The sequence below is a fragment of the Caretta caretta genome, chromosome 3, assembly GCF_965140235.1.
Source record: "Caretta caretta isolate rCarCar2 chromosome 3, rCarCar1.hap1, whole genome shotgun sequence".
NCBI lineage: Eukaryota > Metazoa > Chordata > Testudines > Cheloniidae > Caretta > Caretta caretta.
Window position 1 is genome coordinate 95,021,500 of NC_134208.1, and position 22,380 is coordinate 95,043,879.

The following is a 22,380-nucleotide window of genomic DNA, read 5'->3' on the forward strand; positions in this document are numbered from 1 at the left end:
CCGGATAGTCTATGATATGGCAGTTAGGCTGGGTGGAGTCTATCGCTCAGCTTCTGGAAAGTGGCCAGTTATGGGTGGCTGTGGAATGCTGAAAGTCTCAGCCCTGCAAAGGGATCTGCTGTAGTCAGCTCCTATGGTCATGCAGGGCCCCACTGACTCCAAGAGGACACGTAGGGGTGTAAGAGTCCATGAATAGCTGGTCGAAATGTTTTTGACCATTTTGCATCAAAAAATGGAGTTTCAAAGACTGCCTCTCCCCCTCCCCCATGGAAAATTTCATTTTATGGAAACTTTTTGTCAAAAAAAATATTTTTTTTTGGCAAAATTGAAAAATTTCACCTTTTGCAATCTTTCATTTGGAAATTATAAGGCAATTCCACTTTTCCCCTTTTAAAAATTTCCAGTGGAAGTAAAGAAAGAGCAAGTAATAAAGTGAGAGAGAGAAATTGTTTTTTTCCCCAGATTTCTCTTATTACCATGCCCGCTTTTTACCAGCGTGGAAAAAAGGAGGGAAAGTTTTAACATATAATAGAGAGTGGGATTTATCTCGACAAAACAACATGAAAGATTTCAAAATGAAAATTTTTCAAAATAAAAAAAATCATGAAAACAATTGAATTAAATGAATAATGTTTAATTTCTTTCAGAAATTTTCATGAAACATGCTTACCATTTTCCCATTTGTTTTTTGGTTTGCTAGCAGATCTCTTTGCAGACCTGGGGCCTTTACCAGTATTGTTCAGCTGGCAGAATAATTACAAGGGAAGAACCCCCTAGCAGCCTACTCTGGAAAGTCCACAGTTTTTGTAGGCCATACTAGGCTGTGACTCAGAGAGACCAAATTTAGGTGGTGAGACCAGCATGGAATTATCATTTCTATTGCATGTTTATTTATATAGGAATCTTTATATTTATGTGTGTGTGAAATACATCATTATATTCTATTTCTAGATGCAGCGTGCACACATTGTGCAATCTCTCTGTACTAAAATTTAATGTGGACCGTAGCAGAAGAAAATGATCATCAGATTCTAAACTGAGTATTGAAACTGCCTTGCTAGGGGGTAAAAGTACTCAGAAGGTGATTAATTAAATCTTAATAGGCTGACATTGCCTTTAACCAGAGATGTTCCAAAGCAGTGGTGTGTTTCTTTTTTTGTTTTCATGAAGAGACTCTTTTGTTGTGCTTTGAAAATTCTACAGTGTACTTTATGGATCTGAGAGTAAACAATAATGAGAGAGAGAGGTGTTGAAATTCCCTTTTGTTAGCAGTTGAAGACTGGGGAGTTGTAATCTCTACCTTTGGAAAGTTATGCCAGGGAACATTGGGTGCATGTTTGTAGTGTCGGACTGTAATGATCTTCCATGCAGCTATGATCTTAAAACAATAGAAGTTGCACAGATCTTACAGTGTATACATTTGATAAATGGGAAAATAATTAAGCAGATCAGAAGGTTGTCACTTTCTATGGGAAAATTTACATTTGTTTTGGCAGTTTATATTTTTGCTGCTTATATTTGATAGCTGATTTTATCCAAGGTTACCTATATGGTAAATATAAAATCAAAATCCATCCTTTGGTTTACGTTTGATAAATAACATGAGAGGAAATGATTAGAAGTTTTTTATCTCATGTTTTTGCGTGCCCTCATCATTCCCTTCTGGTTAGCCTAACCCAGTTCACCCTCTATTATCGACAGGTACACACTGGTGGATATTTTGCGTGCCATACTTCTTTCTTTAGAAGCCATGATTGAAGACCCTGAACTTCAAGTGAATGGATTTGTTTTGATTATAGACTGGAGCAACTTCACCTTTAAGCAGGCCTCCAAACTCACACCAAGCATGCTGAGATTAGCCATAGAAGGCCTTCAGGTAAGGTTTCCTTTTTCACTCCTTACTCTATTTCCTTGGCTCCAGGTTGAAAACCTGCATATTCAAAACAAACAAAAGAGGCACATTTGTTTAAAATAGGGACATTTTCGCCTTTTGAGATAATCGGGTTGCCTCATCATTTTAGACAGGACTAATGAACTCTTGGTCTGCCCTGGCTCCCACAACAGGAGTTTTGTCATTGACTTCAACGGCAGTAGAATCATGCCCTAGTACTTGGTCCTGCAAGGTGCAGGGCACTCTGGTTTCACATCTGACTTCACTGGGACTGTGCCCTGGCTTAAAGTTAAGCAGGTGCTTAAGTATTTTTTGGATCAGGATCCAAAGTGCTCGGCGCATTGGAGAATTGAGACCCTAAATATTTACTGTAATTTACAGCTGCTATAGATGCTGATCATTTTAGAGCATTATACTTGGCCCAGAGACCTCGTGAAGGATACTACACAACTGCCAGTTGTTTTCTGTGGTCTTTAATGATTGTTAAAATGAAAAACTGTAATCTGTGAAATAATTGCTCCCTTGAACGTAAGCAGGAATCTTTATGGAAAAATACCTATGATTCACCCTTGTGGCAGTGTGCTTTGCTTTTATAAGGCCATATATTCCTTTTCTTTGTTTTTTTCTGATTTTAATTATTTAAACATTTTCATTACTTGTATAAAACAAAAGAACAACCTTATCTTTGCATTTTACTCACTTGGATATTGCTAGCTTTGCAGGAACTGTGTAGTGCTGGGTCAAGTTTTGATCTAATTCTTGAAATGCCTTAACCGGAGCTCAGTCTACTACCACATTGGTGAATGGTGAGAGCTGATAGACAGTGATCCTGATTTTCCCCTCACTTACTCTGGTGGAGCTCCCTGGTCTTGACTGGAATGCAACAGTGTAAGTGAGAGGACAGTCAAGCCCCATATATGAAACAGTGAGCTAAAATGAACAGTCTGTGTGTAAGCTGGGCTGCGAGGACAAAGAGCAAAGATGCAGGTTGGGTTGTTATGCTTTGAACAGAAATCACATAAAGTGACTCTGTGGCACAAGGTATTTGAGAGACTAAGGGCACCGTGTGTGTTTTATTTGTGTGGGAGTTTTCCTCTTGTTTTTGGAAAGTTTGGATTTAGTATGTGATTTTTATTTTGCAATATCAATCAGCATTTGAAATAATTACAGGGGACAACTAATGAGATAACAGGAATGGGAGTGAGGTCATAGGGCTAAACGAAGGGAACCTGACAGGGACACCAAGCAGAGAACCCCGGACAGTGCCCACTGCTTCTTGAAGGTGTCAAGGGAGCCAGCGGACGCCGCCCAGAGGAACTCTTTCCGGATGCGTGAACGGAATGAGGAGCGGAAATAGGCCCCACAGTCGTAGCAAACCCCATCAGCCAACCTTCTCTCCCTGGTTTTGTAGATGGCCATTTTGGCCAGGGCTAGGAGGAGGTTGACAAGGAGGTCCCGCGATTTTGTGGGACCATGGATGGGGAATGTGTAGATGAACAGGTGAGGGGAAAAGTGCAACCAAAAACGTAATAGGATATCCAAGAGGAGCCGGAATAGGGGCTGCAACCTGGCACACTCCAGGTACACGTGCACCAGGGTCTCCCTCACGCCGCAAAAGGGGCAGGTGTCTGGGAGGGGAGTGAACTGCGCCAAGTACACTCCCGTGCTCACAGCTCCATGAAGGATCCGCCAGCTGATGTCCCCAGTGGGCCTCGGAACCAGGGTGGAGTGTAGGCTGGCCCACCGGGGTTCCTTACCCTCCAGAGGTGGCAAGAGGTCCTGCCATTTTGTGTCAGGGCAGGACGCGAGGGTGAGGGCGTGAAGAGTGTGGCGCTCGAGTGTGTACAGGTATTTTCTTGGCGCGGTCCAGAACCAAACCGGCTGCAAGTCGTGCAGCTGGCTCGTGGTAAAGGGGTGGGATGGCCTGGCAGGTCCATGGGGCAGGAGCCCGATGAAAAGGTCTGTAGGGCCTGGAGTGGAGGGTGGGCTAGGCATGTCCTCTCGCAGGACCCAGTCAAGGAAGACCCGAGCAGTGGGCGGTAAAGCGGCCCTCACCTCCTGAAGTACGCACTGGGGAGTGTGAGGCATGGAGAGCCCAATGCGCCGAGCGAGCGTCAGGGGATGCAGCCAGTCTCTCCAGTTGTAGTCCAGGAGGTCTTTGACTCTGGTGAGGAGGGAGTGAGAGGCAGGCATCATCCCCATTTTAATCACTCTTTACCTGTGTTTCCCATCTATAAAGTCAAAAGTTCCCATTAATTTTGCATGCCCAATATAACATGCCTATGACCTGATTTTTTCAGACAACTTAACATTTAACTCAATTCTGATGTTTTGTAACTTCTGAATGCTTGACTTTGCAATATTATTAATGTGTTTTAACATTTTTTGGGGTGAAATTTCTTAGGTTTTAAAAAATCAAACTGAAAAAACCCCAAAAGTCCATCACAGAGCATTATAAGAACACCCTTATCGGTCATCAACAAGGTTGGAACCTTTAGATCTACCACATAGCTTCTTCCTTAAACACCTCTTCACTTTCTACCCTTACGCTGCCACAAAGTCTAACTGGATTGTAACGGGGTGGCTTGCCGTTGGGCTGGAGAGCCTGGGGCTAAGCCAGCCCTGGTTACAAGCTGAGCCCCACCTGAGATGAATCAGGTGATTCAAATTTAAAAGGCAGCTGGAAGCAGTAAGAGGGTTGCATGGTTGGGAGAAGTAGCTGGGATGTCTGGAGGCGTGACAGTAATCTCAGGAAATGGGGCTGTGGAGCTGGAACTGATGAACGACTTTGTGTTTGTTTTGGGACTTTTGAGTTCTGTTTTTGACAAAGTATGCTGCCAGCCTGCTTAAGGGTAAACTAATGGATTTTGGACTGAGAAGGTGACTGGAAGATGAGTGAGTTCTTAAAGGGGCCCTGCTGAAGGGGAAATAGAGCTGGTGGTGGCCAAGGTGCTACATGGTATCTAACACCGTGTACTCCAAGAAATACAATTTCATTCATAATATAGCACTTTGCTGACTCCTGGCATAGGTATGTTATGGTGTTAATTAATTGTCTTCTATGCTCTGTTTGCATGGCTCTCTTGCCTTATCAGCGCTGTTATGTTGTGGTCACACCAGTTATAGACACAGTTGTATGCTTTAATAATTTTCCAAGGACCAGTGAGACCACAAAATTACTGATCTGAATGTCAGGTGCTGCTTATAGCCTATGTACGCAATGAGATTAGAACGTGTTGAAATTCAATATCTTTAGTCAGTCAGGAGAAGCCATGCCTTCTCAGTAACAAACTTGCAGTCTGGGTTTCCCTTTCTTACGGTATGTGGCCTGGTTGACATTTTTATTTATAGATATTTCTATTTGTATGATTTTTTTTTCCTGTTAGAAAAAAAAATGAGTACTTTGCACAATTGTGACCAGGTGACCTAGTGAAATCTAGGAAGTCTGCATTACAAAAATAGGCCAGCTTTAGTGTACAAGGTCTCTAACAGAAAATGAAACATCTATGCCACCCATTTGGTGGTGATACCCAGGTACTAAGTTGCATTTGTCACCAACTTTTCGCCATGTGACCTACCCTCAACTCATTCCTCTGGCCTATTACTAATGCTCCAAATTTCTGAGAAGCTTTCAGAATGCCACCATTCTTTTTAGAGATAAGGTGGGTGAGGTAATATTTCTTGTTAGGCCAACTTCTGTTGGTGAGAGAGATGATTTCAAGCAACACAGAACTCTTCTTCATGTCTGAGAAAGGTAATAAGTGTCACAGCTAAATACAAGATCAAACAGTTTAGCATAAGTAGAACAGGAGTACTTGTGGCACCTTAGAGACTAACAAATTTATTTGAGCATAAGCTTTCATGGTCTAAAGCCCACTTCATTGGATGCATACAGTGGAAAATACAGTGGGACGATTTTACATACACAGAGAACATGAAACAATGGGTGTTACCATACACACTATAACGAGAGTGATCAGTTAAGGTGAGCTATTACCAGCAGGAGAGAAAAAAAAACCTTTTGTAGTGATAATCAAGATGGGCCATTTCCCGCAGTTGACAAGAACATGTGAGGAACAGTGGCAGGGAGGTGGGGAGGGGGAGAATAAACATGGGGAAATAGTTTTATTTTGTGTAATGACACATCCACTCCCAGTCTTTATTCAAGCCTAATTTAATGGTGGGAATAGAATGAAATGTGTCTGATTTGATAAAGGGGTGAGCTGTTGGCTATGATAGGGTTCCTCAGGAACAACCCTTATCTTAGTCAAAGCACATCGGTACATGATAGGCATGTTCACTATGTAGCTACTCCCCACCCCCTTGAACTCCCATCCAAAAGTGGGTATGCCGCCCTACATTCATTCTAAGCGTCTATAAAATAGCTTAGTAAATTAAGAATCAGAGCCAAGGCTAGAACCCACATTAGTTAGCTGCACAGTCAGTGTGTAACCCACAGGGCCTCCCAGCCAAGCTGTTGAAGCTTTCTGATCCTTAATTACAATATCTAAAACTGTAGTAGCTAATAACACTTTTCCATCTGTAGCTCTCAAAGTACTTGGCAAAGGTGAGTCAACATTGTCACAGCTGGCCTAATGAAGTGTAGACACTTGAACCAATTTGTATGAGAGGCAATAAGCTAAGTCTGCAATACCAACTTGGAGCCAAGTTTCCTAAGTGACTTGTCACAACTTAGCTACTGCCAGTTCCTTCACTGCATCATCCAGAAAACATACCTAAGCAGACTTCCCCTTAGGCTCTGGTGGCACTTGGGAGGTGCGGTGAGAGGAATTCAAGAGGAAGCAGCATTTTACCTGGAGTTTCCTTTTTATTTATGAAAAATAGTCTTGGCTTGTCGGAAGCCCATGAAAATATTCTGTTGCCATGGCTCTTCATCAGCTGTACTGCCAGAGAACAATGTCAATTGTTCAAACAATACGAATATTGGAAACATTTCATACTTCTTGCACTTGAAAACTACCTCTACATTAGCCAATGTTAAGCTCTAACCATGTTTCACTTCTCTGATTGAACAAATTAAAACCGAGATTGCCTAGGCTGAATAATGGTAGCAAACAAATGGCGCTGATTAGGCCATCAAGTTCACATTTCATTGAGGTGGATGGGGTGCTGCCGGTATTGGAAGAAGAAGTCCTTATGGTTCAGGCTCAGGGCTGGGAAACAAGAGCAGGGAGTATATTCCTGGCTGTGCCACTGAATTCCCAGGTAACCTCTGCCAATTCAACAAAGCACTTTAGCATGAGCTTCTGTCCATCCACTTTTGGCAAAGCATTTAAACATATTAAGTGCTGTCTGGATTAGGGTATTGCTATCTCACAGAGATCAAAGCAATGTTCTAGATCATCCAGTTAACCTTCCTGACCATACAGAATTATTTCCTGCATTATAGTTTCTGGTGTCTTGATTTTAGAAGGCCAAAGTAGAGCTGGGGGGAAAAAATGGGAAAGTGTCTCCAGAATAGCCAATAGACTAGTGTTTTGGGTACTCACCTGGGATGTGGGAGAACCCAGAATCAAGCTCCTGCTCTTTCTGATTCAGGGACTTTAACCTGGGCCTTCTTTGTCTAAGGTGAGTTCCCTAACCACTGAGCTATTGGCAATTCTGGGGGCCTTGCTTTCTCCCTGGCCAGAACCGTCTCCAATTTATCATCCTTCTTGAATTGTGGGCACCAGAACTGAACACGGTATTCCGGCAGCAGTCACCCTAGTCATAGATTCATAAATACTAAGGTCAGAAGGGACCATTATGATCATCTAGTCCGACCTCCTGCACAATGCAGGCCACAGAATCTCACCCACCCACTCCTGCGAAAAACCTCTCACCTATGTCTGAGCTATTGAAGTCCTCAAATCGTGGTTTAAAGACTTCAAGGAGCAGAGAATCCTCCAGCAAGTGACCCATGCCCCATGCTACAGGGGAAGGTGAAAAACCTCCAGGGCCTCTTCCAATCTGCCTTGGAGGAAAATTCCTTCCCGACCCCAAATATGGCGATCAGCTGAACCCTGAGCATCTGGAATTGACAACAATATGACATACCAGCATTTCGCTCAGAACTCTTCTGGCACTCCAGTGATGGAGTAGAGCTAGTCACTTCATTGGGGCGTATGTCGGAGCTAGCTTTCCTGCTGTAATGCCTCCATAGGTAAGGTGGAGTTCTACTTCTAACAAGGGGTTGCTTCTAAAGCAAGGATTCACCCTCCTTGTTTTGTAGGAATAATTCAGTATGTCTTCATCAAATTTATCACATCACCTGTGACAGGATTTTCAGGTCAATAATTACTTTGCCAAGTTAAAATGATTTAAAAGTGAGCCTCTTTAAAAAAGCTTGAGTCGTTTTGGGGCACCTGTAGCTGACAATTTGATACTCAAGTTTCAAACTTGCCACCTTGGTAAAACTCACTGAAAACTGTGCTATGCTCCTCAGTCTTGAAAGGGGACTCTCTGAGGGTATGTCTGCACTGCAGCCTGCTTCCTAGCATGTGTGGATTGACACATGCTAGCTCTAATTGAGCTCGGGTGCTAAAAATAGCAGCCTGTCAAGGTTCCTTCCCCACTCTGAACTCTAGGGTACAGATGTGGGGACCTGCATGAACCCCCCCACCCCCCCGCCAAGCTTATTTTTACCAGCTTAGTTTAAAACTTCCCCAAGGTACAAACTATTTTACCTTTTGTCCTTGGACTTTATTGCTACCACCACCACGCATCTAACAAACATATAACAGGTAAAGAGCCCGCTTGGAAATGTCTTTCCTCCCAAACCCTTTCCTGGGGAAGGCTTGATAAAAATCCTCACCAATTTGCATAGGTGAACACAGACCCAAACCCTTGGATCTTAAGAACAATGAAAAAGCAATCAGGTTCTTAAAAGAAGAATTTTAATTAAAGAAAAAGTAAAAGAAACACCTCTGTAAAATCAGGATGGTAACTACCTTACAGGGTAATCAGATTCAAAACATAGAGAATCCCTCTAGGCTAAACCTTAAGTTACAAAAAGACACAAAAACAGGAATATACATTCCATTCAGCACAACTTATTTTATCAGCCATTTAAACAAAACAGAATCTAATGCATATCTAACTAGATTGCTTACTAACTCTTTACAGGAGTTCTGACCTGCATCCCTGCTCTGGTCCCAGCAAAAGCAACACACAAATAGAGAGAACCCTTTGTTTCCCTGCCCTCCAGCTTTGAAAGTATCTTGTCTCCTCATTGGTCATTTTGGTCAGGTGCCAGCAAGGTTATCTTAGCTTCTTAACCCTTTACAGGTGAAAGGGTTTTTCCTCTGGCCAGGAGGGATTTAAAGGTGTTTACCCTTCCCTTTATATTTATGACACAGCCTAACTGGGGAATACACTGGTGGTGTCGTGGGCAGCTACTGAAGTATGTAGCCAGGGAGTCTGGGCAGGTTTGTACTCAGGCAGCTAACTCGAGCTGCTGCCCGCAGAGCTATAACTAGGCATTTTAGCGCCCAGGCGAGCAAGCATATTTGCACCCCCTACTGGTATTTTTGTCATTTTTCCACCCCAATCAGAGGTGATACGTAACTGTTGATAATGTGGGGGCACAATTTAAAGGTTCAGGGGGCTAGCCCATAGAGGTTTTCAAACTGTGGGGTGTGCTCCCAAGAGGAGCGAGGCTGGATCGGGACATGCCTCTAGGGGAGCTCGGAAAGGGAGTGTCACCTTCACCTCCTGACTCACCTCAAGGGTCAACCAGCCTGTCTGGGTTGTAGTGTGTAATCAAAAATATTCGGGGGGGGCATATGACCCCCCAGATACCACATTTAAAGTGTACACACGTGTTGCCTCTGGTCCCATTTTTCTGCCCCTGCGGCTTTGTGCCCTGGGTGGCTTCTCCACTCACCCTGTCCTATTTATGGCCCTGGCTGCCCTTGCTACCCCCTCTCACTCTGTCTACACTGGTATCTTTAGTATGCTAGGTCAAGCAAAGCTAGTGCATGTGTCTACCTGTGCTGGAAAGCATGCTCCTGCCTGTGGTGTAGACCTACCCTTAGGTATATGGTAGAGGGGCCAGGAGCCTGGTGGGACATTAAAGGGAAGAAGAGTGCAGGGAACCAGGGACAGTGGATGGATGTGAACAGAGGGGAGCGGGGGATTGTGGGTCATGGAGGTGAGGTGCAGTGGAGGCTTGAAGGGCTGGGGGATGGGGAAACAAGTGTCTTATCCACCCAGTTAAATTATAAATGCTTGTACAACTTCACTTCATAAGCAAAGAATCTATTTCCAGTATATAATCACATGCACTGTACTACAATGTTACTGATGTACCTTTTTTGTTTTTGGAATGAGTAGATACAAAAATCAAGACCCAGTCTTGTGAAACCATACACTTACATATACTGGCAATATGACTGAATCAACCCATTGCATACCACCAAGCTACTCCAGTTTTATTCATAAAAATATTTTTCTCTTCCACCAGTGCATCACACTGTGGCTCCAGCAGTGGTTCTCAACCAGGGGTCCGGGGCCCCTTGGGGGGACGCAAACAGGTTTCAGGGAGCCACCAAGCAGGGCCAGCACTCTCTGGGGTCCAGGGTAGAAAGCCAAAACCCCAACCCGTGGGGCTGAAGCCCAGGGCCCTGATCCCTGCCACCAGGTGCTAAAGCCGAAGCCTGAACAATGTAGCTTTGCCCCTTTTGGCATGGGGCTCGAGGCAGTTGCCCTGCTTGCTACCCCCTAATGCCAACCCTGGCTTTTATATGCAGAAAACCAGTTATTGTGGCACAAGTGGGCCGTGGAGTTTTTATAGTATGGTGGGGGTGGAGGGCTCAGAAAGAAAAAAGGTGCAATCTCCTGGCTTATAGAGCGACTGACCTTGGGACTAGAGTCCTTTCAGAAACTTTACTGCACATGTAAGCACGATATGAAGCCAACTGTGTACATCAACAGCATATTTCCATTGCAGAAAAGAGACAAAGTTAAGTGACAGTTACTGATGGGAATGGGGAGGAGAATTATCCGGCAGTGAGGAACTGGCTGAATCCCTTAACTGTTCACTTCCAGATTCCTTAATATTTGGGCTTTTTAAGAGCTAGTGGGGGTTTTATTTGGAACCATTTATTATTGATTTGGGGCATGATCTGGACTCTGTTGAGGCCCACTTCCAACCCTGATTCTTTCTTGAAGCTTTTCGTTTGGGAATATTGAGCTGTTGATTCAAACTTCCACATTTGCATTAGAAAACCTGAGGGCATCTTCATACCTTTGCTATTAATATACTCAACCCTATTGCTCACAACAAGGAACCTCAGGCAGTGAGTGCGGGTGCAATATAATGAAAACACTGAAGAGAAACTGACCACCCTATATATAGCACATTAATTGATCGCGGTAGCCATGGAAAGGGAAAACTTCAGAGAAAATCAATGCAGGATCAAATGAAGGTGACACTCAAACCTCTGAAGAAACCAGTATGGAAAGCCAATTAAAATAGAATTCATTTGATGACACATGGGAACAGCTAAGGCCATGTGTGCTCTTATTGTAAGTGGTAGAAATGAAGCCAAAACAATTGGACTGTCACTACCCTTCATATACACTTTCTTCTCCTGCCCAATTATTCTTTTTGATGAATCATGTTACCATTGTATGGTCTTGATGTTGCTTTTCCCCTCCTAAATGTCCTCAGCTGCAGGCTTGACAACCTGTTGCTTTTTTGCAGCAGACTCTGATGTCCCAGAGGTGACAGCAGCACCGGATAACTGAATGGTGCAGTCTGTTGTCTCTGGCTTTGTGGAACTGCAGTGATGACTGAGGAATTCTGCCAGGGTCTGGGCACACTGCTGTCATAGATAAGCAAATGGAGAAGATGTTTCTATTAACACTTTCCTTTCTGTTCCCTTCAGCCAGGTACTTCCTACTATAATAGTAAAGGCTTGTATACCTTCTAATATTTGTTACTAGTGCCCGTCAGAGGTTGCGTGAGAGCATTTGTGTGTTTGCCTTCAGTGTACTGTTTGTGTGACTGGCTAGAAAAGGTTAGCAGAATCTGCAGGAAATTTTGTGTTTGTGGGGGGGGGGGTAGGGTGTTTTTGTTCTGACCCTTTAATGGATAGACAACTGGGACTCAAAAGGCCTTGGTTTTACTCTTGGTCTGCCACTGGCTTGCTGGGTGAGCTTGGGCAAGTCACCTTGCCTCTCTGCCTCAGTTTTCCCATCTGTAAAATGGGGTCAATGATAGTAACATGCTTTGTAAAGTGCTTTGAGACCTACTGATGAAAGTGCTATATAAGCTAAGTATTTATTTTTTCACCAGCCTTACTGGCTTGGTATGGGGCTATTTGCCTCTGAATATTTGTTACTGAGTATCCTATAGAAAGATGGAGCCAGTAACTCCTAACTGCTGTATGGTTATTGTAGTGATAGTATCCTCCAAACACAAACATCCAGCTACGCACATGCACTGAAGCAGCCTAAAGAGGTGTGTTTGCTTTTTATATTTGTACCCATAAACAGAACAAACAGAACTGTATTTAGTCTAAAAAGGATGACGAGAAGTGAGTGAGGGAAAAAATCAAATGTTTGTGCCTCATATGCATAGTTGTCTAAGCTAGAAACTTGTACCTCCTTTCCCTTGACACCTAAATGTGATTGCATTGAAATGGGTAAAAACTCAAAGTTGTTTCTATTCACTGAATTTTGTGAAATAAACTTAGCTACTGTATCTTTTGAGAGACTTGCCATATGTTTGTCTTTTCTAAGTGACACCCACAGACATACTATCTATCAAACAGATACATAAATAATTCTCTCCTGTTTTTTCTCAGTGGTGTTGAATGGTAAAGAAGTTAATCAACTATGAACAATTTGTCCCTCTTCACTAAATTGATATTAAAGCCATCAAGAAACTGTATTAAAAGCATTTCACTTTCTATTCCGCCTTGGTTAACTGACTTTGTGCCTAGGTAGCATTGAGCAGCCCCTTAGTTATGCTGATGAATAATAGTGGAAATATTGTCAATTATCAACAGCTCTTCAATTTTTCTGTAATCCCACACAATTCCTAATGATGTTAACAGTTGCCATGGTGAGCCTTCATCAGACAGTCTCAATATTTCATTAAATCACAAAACAGGAAGGCCAATATAGGAATTACATTTTTAATTAAAACTGAGATTTTTTTTTCAGCACTCTGTACAGTTTAAAGAAGGAAAAGATGGTAGGGATATAGGAAGTCTCATTTCAGCATAACTGTTACCTGTATGTTTGTACCCCCTTCAGTCTACATGCTAGAATGATCTACATCTTCAAACAGTATATGTGGAAACAGGAACCAGTGAACTGCAGAGCACCATTTGGAGTGGGGAGGGAGGAATAGATTTTATTGAACCCCTCCCCCGCATCCAGATTTGAGCGAGTGGTTTGGGCAGGGCTCCAGTGCCACTGAAGTTCAGCCCAGGGAAGAAGTGCTTGGACAATGACCCGGGTAGCCTCCACACCAGACCTAATGGAGCAGCTCTGAAGGCAGTGCCTTCACCAGCAGCAGCACAGAAGGAAGGGTGGCAATCCCATACCAGGCCACCCTCACTTCTGCCCTGCTGCTGGTGGCGGTGCAGACTTCAGAGCTGGGCTCCCGGCCAGCAGCTTCCCCGCTCCAGCTGCCCAGCTCTGAAGGCAGTGCAGAAGTAAGGGTGGCAATACTACAAACCCCCTACAATAGCCTAGCGACCCCCTTTTGAGTCGTGCCCCCCCAGTTTGAGAAACAATGACTTAAAGGCTTTGCCATTTTTAAATACATATTCATGCTTTGTTACAACACGGGAAGTTTAAGATTTCAGTATCTGAAACCATGAAATTCAAATAACTTACCGCTTTGGGTAGCACTAAGAAAATATTGTCAGGAACAGAAAAGATCCCTTCATCCCTCAGCATTTCTGTGATCACGTATCCTTGAATGCAGTATGTTTGTAGTTGGAGTTTTGTACTTAGGAGCAACGCTGCCTAGGGACTGTGTCGGCCTTTGAACCGTTAGAAAGTTTTGGGCCAACTTGCTCCATGCATATAGCTCCTTTTCTTTCTGCTCTTTGTCCCTCTTTCTTTTTCCGCCTCTTCCCTTACTTCACAAAGTGAAGATAAAAATAAACTATTGGCGTTTCTACACATCATGTTCTGGCCTATGTTTTAATCAAATTAATTCATTAATTTTTGTAAAAGAAACCCATTTGGGGGAGGTCTCCATGCTTAGATACCAGGCTACTTTAGACACACCTGGGAGAGTTTGTTTTTGCAGTGGGCCTCACAGGCAGCCTTTGCCCCTTATTGAGAGGACATTCATGAATGAAGAAAAAATAAATGGGGTAAGTATTTAGCTCTTGCTAAGTCTTTCCCACTTCCAATTGAGACCAGCCTTTATTTTTTTAGGTTTTGCAACAAGCATCTTTGCACTCCCCCCCCCCCCCATAATTCCCCTTGTGTGGGAGGGGAAAGAAAAATTAAATTTTTCTGCAAAGCCTCCCCATTATCCTCCTTGTAATGTCTCCTTAACACTTCTATCATGATGCCTGCAATACTCTGAACACTGGTTAGGCAGCTGGTGCGCAGTGGTCACTGCTTATTATAATAATCATGATTGGCTGTTAATTTGTATTTTTCTTATCTCATATCCACATGTTATTGCTCATTGTATACTTGGATGGTAAGCTCGTCTGGGTCAGAGACTCTCCTTTCATGAAATGAGTATGCATAGTGTAATGGGACCTGAATCCTGATTGGGGTGTCTCGATGCTACTGCAATACAAATAATAAAGTAGTCTAATCCCTGTAGGATGTTTTGGGGCCTGGGTGTGGAGAAAAACATAACTGGGTAAGAGATGAATTATTATAATGTGGTTGTTCTTCATGCAGAATATCTTGTATTTTACAGTTATTTTCATTCTGCATTCCAATCCCAACAGATTGTTTAAATGTAAGTTTCCGCAATAGACTATAATGGCTTTTAATGAGATGAACATCTATGTGATATGCATCTTTTTTTAAATAGGGATTTATATGGTAGATGGGAATAGCTCCAAATCTCCATAAATATGTATTTAAACAATAGCCTCTAATAGCTCCAGAATAGCCATTAACGTCTATCTAATCAATAATATAGATCATTAAAAGTACTAACGTAAAGACAAATTTAAGAACTTGTAGAAGTCCATATGTTTCCATTTTTATGAACTATGTTTATTCTTTAATTGCATTTAATTTTTTTAAAGTGCTCTTGGTTTGGCTGGGAGATTTTTGCTGTGCTGTAACTAACTTGCAGCTGCCACTGGGGAATGCCTGTGAAAGATGCTGTACCTCAGAACAAGTTACTTGTTGGATCTGAATATTCTTTTTTTTTTTATACACTTCTATGGGGCAAGTCCTGCTCCCTCATTGGAGACTGTGCAGGGCTCTTGATGCAATGGAACCAGTGCAACTCTGGACATGTGCAAGATTTGGGGAGTCTGACTCTTGGGGGAGACAACTTTGGGAGTGTTCTGTCCCTAGGCATGCAGCCATATTGTGGGGGAGGAACAGAAAAACAAGATTGAAATGAAACCAGTGGATCTACCAACGCTTCTTCTCCATGGATCTTCCCAGTCAATAGTGTTTATGATGACAAGCCTATATTTTGTATGACTACAAGGATCACATCCTTCATCAAAGAAATACAGTAATCTCTTGGGTGGAATGCAACATCTGTTTAACAGTGTATAACTACTCCTTAAGGTAGTTTGACTTAAAGTAAAGAATACTGTAGCACAGTGGAGACTATAGGAGGAATTTAGGTAGGCAGAATGTGATAATACAAGTTGGAATTTGGCCAAGGCATTGAGGCTAATGCCCTATATCTCATACAAAGGGTACCATGGGATCTTTCACAACCACAAGTGGTCAAGTCCTCAATATGACATCTCATCTGAAAGCAGGCAACTCCAGCAAGCCCAGTACCCTTGTAACGCTGATTTGGAGCATTATCTCAGTTGTGTCCAGAAGAAAGAGATGTTAGGGGGCTTATTCCTTCACCCACATACTTCCCTGGTCCTCCTCACATGAACAGAGAGCAACAATACCCGAAGTCCAAAGGTGCAAACAATTTGATGTTTATTGGGGTGAACTTCCAGCAAGCATGATTCCAGTTTCCTTCCTTAGTGTCCCCCTTCCCAGCTCTGACACCACAGAGCCTTACACCTGTGTCCCTGTTCCCACTCCTGCCCTCAGCCAAACATGATTCCAATTCTCTCCCCCCCCCCCCCATTTCCCCCTCCACTCACTTCCTGATTGACTGTGGACTATATAGTAAAACTTGAGTTCTGCTTTGCTATACCTTAACCAATCATTTTCCTGAAATTTAACTAACCAATCCTAACATATTGTAACATGATTATAAACCAATTATATCCCACCACCTTAATTAGTTTATACCCAGCAAAATTAATTATACAGCAGACAGGAACAATCACAGAACCAGACAGAGATTAGCAAAGACAGACAAACAATAGCAAAGTGGGAACTATAATGACAAAACAATATAGAAGTGAGGATTTCACATCCCAGCTATTGATAAGTGAGTTCTTGCCAGACAGGATGCTATCAAACTAAGTTTCCTTTTACATCTTCTAGGCACTTCCCTTTCTCTGGAGGCGATAGGCATTATCAGGACAGGATTGTATTCCTAACAGCCCAATAGCACCTTATTTCAATGTGACTAGTTTGGAATGTGAGGATCTGACCATTCGCTTCCCAGCTTATGGCTACCTCGCCAAAGATCTTAGCCTAAGAACAGGGCCTCCAACTGTCACAGTAAGAGAAGGACCTTACACCGGCAGACAGTGATTTTGATTCTTTCTTTTATACCTCTATAACTAGCTAAGTGATAAGAATACACCTAAATTCTTAGAGTATAGGCCTTTACAGACAGGCCTGAATATCTATATCTTAACAAGAGCGCCACTTACTGAACTGCCAACACCAATTCAACAGCACTAACTTTCCCACCAAAATATTAACTTAGTTTTGCCTTGTTTAGTTTGTGAATTCTGACATGATCATAGCTCGAGGTGATACAGTTTCAGGCAATAACATTTTTTCGGAAAGCAAAGCAATCTATTTGGCAGCTGAGGGCTTTGAGCAGTGAAGATGTTTTGGGACATATATAACACTTGTAAATTGTTCGCTTCATCGCGTAACTGACCAAAATATAACTACATGGCATCCAATTTCTGATCATGAGATTGTTAAAATGTTTTCCCCTGATGCATTTATGTTTACATTTAAACAGAAACGTTACAGCTTTTGAGAATGCATGGGATCTTTAATTCAAAGCAGGTTTTGAAATACAGCTATACTGCCTCATAGGAGTTGTTGTTCAGTTGCCTTATGTCCCCATTTTGAACCATGGCCAGGGGCTCCCATGATGAACTGCCTCTTCTCTCCACAAGGAGACTCTCTGGCAGATCATTGGATGTGGAGTTCAACCAGAGAGTCCAGCCTATGGAGGAGAATGGGAGATTGAGTCACCAAAACTGCAACTCCCATGAAGTGTAGCAGCAGCATTTCCAAATTTAATATATTCCAGTTAAATTTTTTGCTTTCCCTGGGAAAAACCCAGTTTTGACCCATTTTAATTCTATGGTTGCCTTTGCCTTTTGCATATTGGCAGCTTTAGTCTGTGAAACTGGAAGTCTTTTTAACAATACAGCTTGCTGTGAGGACTTAAACATCTGCCTCTGGCTTGATCCAAGTTAAATGGGACATTTCTTTAAAATATATATTTTAATAAACATAAATCCAATGACCCTGCAAGCTATGCCAGTGGGAGTTTTATCTCTTGGTACAGCCACGCAAGCTGGACAAATCAGAGAATAGGGACCGGTGAAAAGCAGTCCACAAGCATCCAGGTTGGGGATTGAGCTATCAGCTAACAACCGATCGTCGTTTTAAAAAGTTATCTCATAGAAACAGAAGAAGGTAGCCATTCTGGCAAACAACATGATTGAGAGAGCAGGGTCTTGTATGTACATGTGTAACACCTGTGGAAATGATTCAGAATAAACAGAAACCCAGGTCCTTGTGTCTAACTTTATGCCTAGCATCTCCTATCAATAGACAAGCAAGAAATATTATTCCTTTGGGAGGAGAAACAGCATGCTACGCCCGCGATGCTAAAACATGCTGTATATGCAGGACCGGCTCTAGGCACTAGCAAAGGAAGCACGTGCTTGGGGCGGCACATTCATAGGCGCCGACTTTACCCGGCGCCGGCGGGCGCTCATGCCCCTCGCCCCCAACTCCGTCCCTTCCACGCCCCCATTCCAACCCCTTCCCCAAATCCCCGGCCCCACCTCCTCCCTCCAGGTGTGCCGCATTTCCCCTCCTCCCTCCCAGGCTTCGCGTGGCAAGCCTGGGAGGGAGGGGGGAGAAGCGGAGCAGTGGTGCACTCAGGGGAGGAGGCGGAGCAGAGGTGAGCTGGGGAGGGGGGTCACAGGGAGGGCCGCAGGAAGTAACCCTCGGGGGGGGGAGAGAAACCGCTCCCCACCCCAGCTCACCTCCGTTTCACCTCCGCCTCCTCCCCCAAGCACACCACTGCTCCACTTTTCCCCCTCCCTCCCAGGCTTGCCATGGGAAACAGCTGTTTCATGGCAAGCCTGGGAGGGAGGGAGGCAGGAGAAGCGGAGCAGCGGTAGTGTGCTCAGTGGAGGAGGAGGAGGCGGAGTCAGAACAGAGGTGAGCTGGGGGGGGGAGCTGCCGGTGGGTGCAGAGCACCCACGGAGTCGGTGCCTATGGGCACGTTTCCAGGGGCGGCATTCCAGCCAAAAAAGTGGGGGGGGGAACCAAAATTGTTTTTGCTTGGGGGGGCAAAAAACCGAGAGCTGGTCCTGTGTATATGTCAGCAGGTTCCTCTGCATGAATAATCACTGAGTATAGTTAACAGTGCTGGATTTTAAAATGATTTGATGTACCTTTCAAATAGAAGTTATTGTGTATCAGAGAGTCTAAATAAATAATCTGTGCCTTTCTTATTTCTCTGCATCCAGGTGGTAGGTAGTGTCCTTTCTCATGGCTGGTGTTCTGCTGAGTAATTGCCCTTTTGCTTTGGCTGTGTGTGCTAGGTTTTGGTTTTGGGTGGATTGTTTTGTTTATTTGTTTTGTTTCGTAAGCATGATCTGGTTGTTTCCCTTTTTACTGTGGTAACATCAAATTTGTCGTGTGTGTGTGAACTATGTAGATTAAAAATTAAACAGCTACTTTGATACATTGTTGATCTACCAGTAGAACGCTGAGGCCTGCCTGCTCAATCTGGTGTATAGATAGGAAATTCTATCTTCATGTCTTATGCTGATAGTCTGACATCTGAAATCATTAATCTTTAATTTGTAGTAATCCATTAAGTGTGTCTTTTTTTTTTTAAACAAATTCTTAGGGTTGCCAGGTGTCTGGTTTTTGACCAGAAAGTCTGGTTGAAAAGGGTACCTGGCAGTGGTCAGCATTGCTGACGGGACACTAAAAATCTGGTTTCCGCGATCAGCTCCCAGCTGAGAGGGCAGAAAGACCAGCACCTGCTAATGGAGAGCCTCAGTGGCAGCTACAGGGGGCCTCTCGCTGCCCGTGGAGGTGGCTCTGGCTGAGGAGGGGGCAAGCCAGGGGCTGGGGAAGGGGAGCACCTGCAGGTTCGCACTGATGCTGTAAGCAGAGTGGGTGAGGGGAAGGCAAGCTCCAAGCACACTGGAGAGGCCATGGGAAGTAAGAGGGCAGCCCGCTACCAGCAGGGCGCAGATGTCTGGAGAGGGCCATTTGGAGAGCAGCCCCTGGTCCCACTCCACTAGGGTTACCAATTTTGGTTGGACGTATTCCTAGAGGTTTCATCACATGACATATTTAATTAAAGATTAATCTTTAATTCCTAGAGACTCTAGCACAATCCTGGAGGGTTGGCAACTCTACTCTCTGCTCGCCCCCCACTGTCCACAAAGTGGCTCGGGCTCCGCATGGGGCTGCTTTCCCTAAAGGGCTGGGTTTTGAATCCTGGCTTCATGCATGGTGCAATCACCATGCAGGTAGGAGCCCGGCTGCCCCTGGGCACCACTCCCTGGGAACTCGGGAGCCTGCTCGCTCCAGGTGGCTGAAGTTGGCAGGCTCTGCCGCTTTGCAGACCACCCACCCTAGCTGCAGTCGAGGAAGCATGGTAGCCGGGGCCCCAAGAGCTCCTCGCCATGGGGTGTGGAGGAACCAGGAGTGGAGGATCATTAAACCCCTCGGGAGAAGCGGAACCAATATTTCCATGTAAGTTTTCTTGAGCCAGCCACGGCGAGCGGGTTGTGACTACAAACAATGGAAAGTTCCCAAGATGGAAGTGAGCAGCCCTCTGCCCCCAGCTTCACAGTCCCAGATGGATAGGGGATGCCTGAGCATGTTTAGGACTGTCCCGTGCCTTGGTGTTGGAGGTCTATGGGAGCTGGGAGTCAGGACTCCTGGGTTCTCTCCCTGGCTCTGGGAGGGGAGTGGGGCCTAATGGGTTAGAGCAGGGAGGGGCTGGAACTAAGGGCTCAGAGAGGAAAATGGTGTTTTGTGGTTAGAGAAGTGGGGGGGCTGCGAGCCGGGGCTCCTGGGTTTATCCCTGGCTCTTGTCTCTGGGAGGGAAGTGGGGGCTAGTGGGTTAGAGCGGGGAGGTGGGGAACGGCTGGAAGTCAGGACTCTTGAGTTCTACTCCCAGCTCCTCCACAGACTTCCTGTGTGACTCGTGTGAGTGGCTTATGAAGAGAGCCTCCCCCAACCCCCCCACAGGTAACTGGTGGGATGGGGGGAGTGCGATGCTTCCCGGGGTGGGGTGGAACCTTGAGGGAGTGGGTGGAGCAGGTTGGCAGGACCTCAGGGGCAGGGGGTTGTTGTCCAGTTTTCAGAAATTGGAAAGCTGGCAACCCTATTTCTACATGGTCCATTATCTTGGATGTTTCAGTTTGGTAAATGGAGGTATAATGACTTTTGCTATCTAGTTCTTAAAATAAGATCTGGTAATACAATTCATGAATTTATAAAGCTTAGAATTAGCACGTTGGACATAATTTTTTTTTTTTTTTGGTCTCCTATTGTGACCTGGCTGCTGCTGTTGCCTGACTAAACCTCTTCCTTGCTTGGTGTGTTGTTTTTCCTCCTCCAGAGGTCTGAGAGTAACTCTGTGACATGGTCTCCAGATTGTCTTGCCACCTTCCTCCTCCATCAGTGGACAGATTGAAACAGGCCATGTCTACTCACGTCAAGGCAGAGTGGCTCTGATTTTGTTTCAGCTTCTCATATGGCTTCACTGATAGAGGGTGCAGCCGATGAAAATAATTCTGTCTGCTTAGTTACGAAGGGAAGGTTCTTGAATGATCAGTTAAAAGATGATAAAACTCATTCAGGATTTAATGTTTACTATCATAGTTGCTGCAGGGAGGTCTTCTCTTCTGTCAGTCTTTTTTAATACTTGTGCCATTCATCGAGCTTGGTACATGAGTGCACATGAGTCTTCTGTTATGTATGGTGCAAATCAGCACTACTGGTATAAAACTAATGTAAGTAGAGAATCCCAGGATTTGGAATAAACCATCTACATAAATATTATGTATGCATATTCTCTCCACCAAAAATATGTATATCTATACTGTGCTATGTCCACATATATACCGTCCTGCATATTGAATGCAGACCAAAAGTAGCTGCTTGTGAGTTTCAACCAGACATTATATAAACAAAACTTATAAAATTATAGGGAAATATTTGGATCCAAATATTATGGAAAATTGCTGAGATGATATGCAGAAATAATAAATGAAATCCCATATTTTTCCTGTGATTTACTTACACGGTGTTTGTAAACAAATTGTATGTGGTGGGAATCTAGTTAGAGCTCTACAAAATCCATTAAATGTTTAAAATTCATTCTGAAATAAATGGACTCTTCATGAAATACTGCTTTTCCATTTTCTTCTTTCCTATCTCCCTGTGTGCAATTTTTGGAAAAGCCTGGTTGGAAGGGGCATGTTATATTGACTTGAATATTTTATATTGCCCTGCATGTAAGTAGGGACACATCTTATGTATTCCTCCCCAAATTAACTGCTGTTTGGTCATTTCCATTCTCTTCTCCATTCCCCACTATTACTATATCTTTCTCAAGTTTCTCCTATCCCCATTTCATTATCTTTTCATTTTGCCGTTATCAGAAGCTCTTTGTTTCCTTCCTTGCTAGAAAGTGGAAATTAGATGGCTCATGAGATTGGTATATTATAATGGGATATAGAGACTTTCACCTCTAGGTAACCAATTCAAATTTTATACAGCTAAATTCTGGAACAATCACAGCACAAGGTAGAGGCTATCTGTGGACTCTGTAAAATGTCCTTAGTCTCAATGGACTGGGAAAATGTCCAAATCACTAAAACCATCACAACAATTGGCCCCTTTTGAGTAGCCTCAAGCAGAGAGATCAAAGACTG

The 22,380-nt window shown here is 43.8% G+C and overlaps 1 protein-coding gene across 2 annotated transcripts in view; it reads left to right on the forward strand.

The window, feature by feature from the left end:
- CLVS2 (clavesin 2) overlaps window positions 1-22,380 on the forward strand; it is a 54,748-nt gene that overhangs the window by 11,335 nt on the left and 21,033 nt on the right. For both annotated transcript variants that reach the window (XM_048844651.2, XM_048844652.2), the window contains one exon: window positions 1,702-1,876. In XM_048844651.2, coding sequence (XP_048700608.1) covers window positions 1,702-1,876 — 175 coding nt within the window. The remainder of the gene's footprint in view (window positions 1-1,701; window positions 1,877-22,380) is intronic.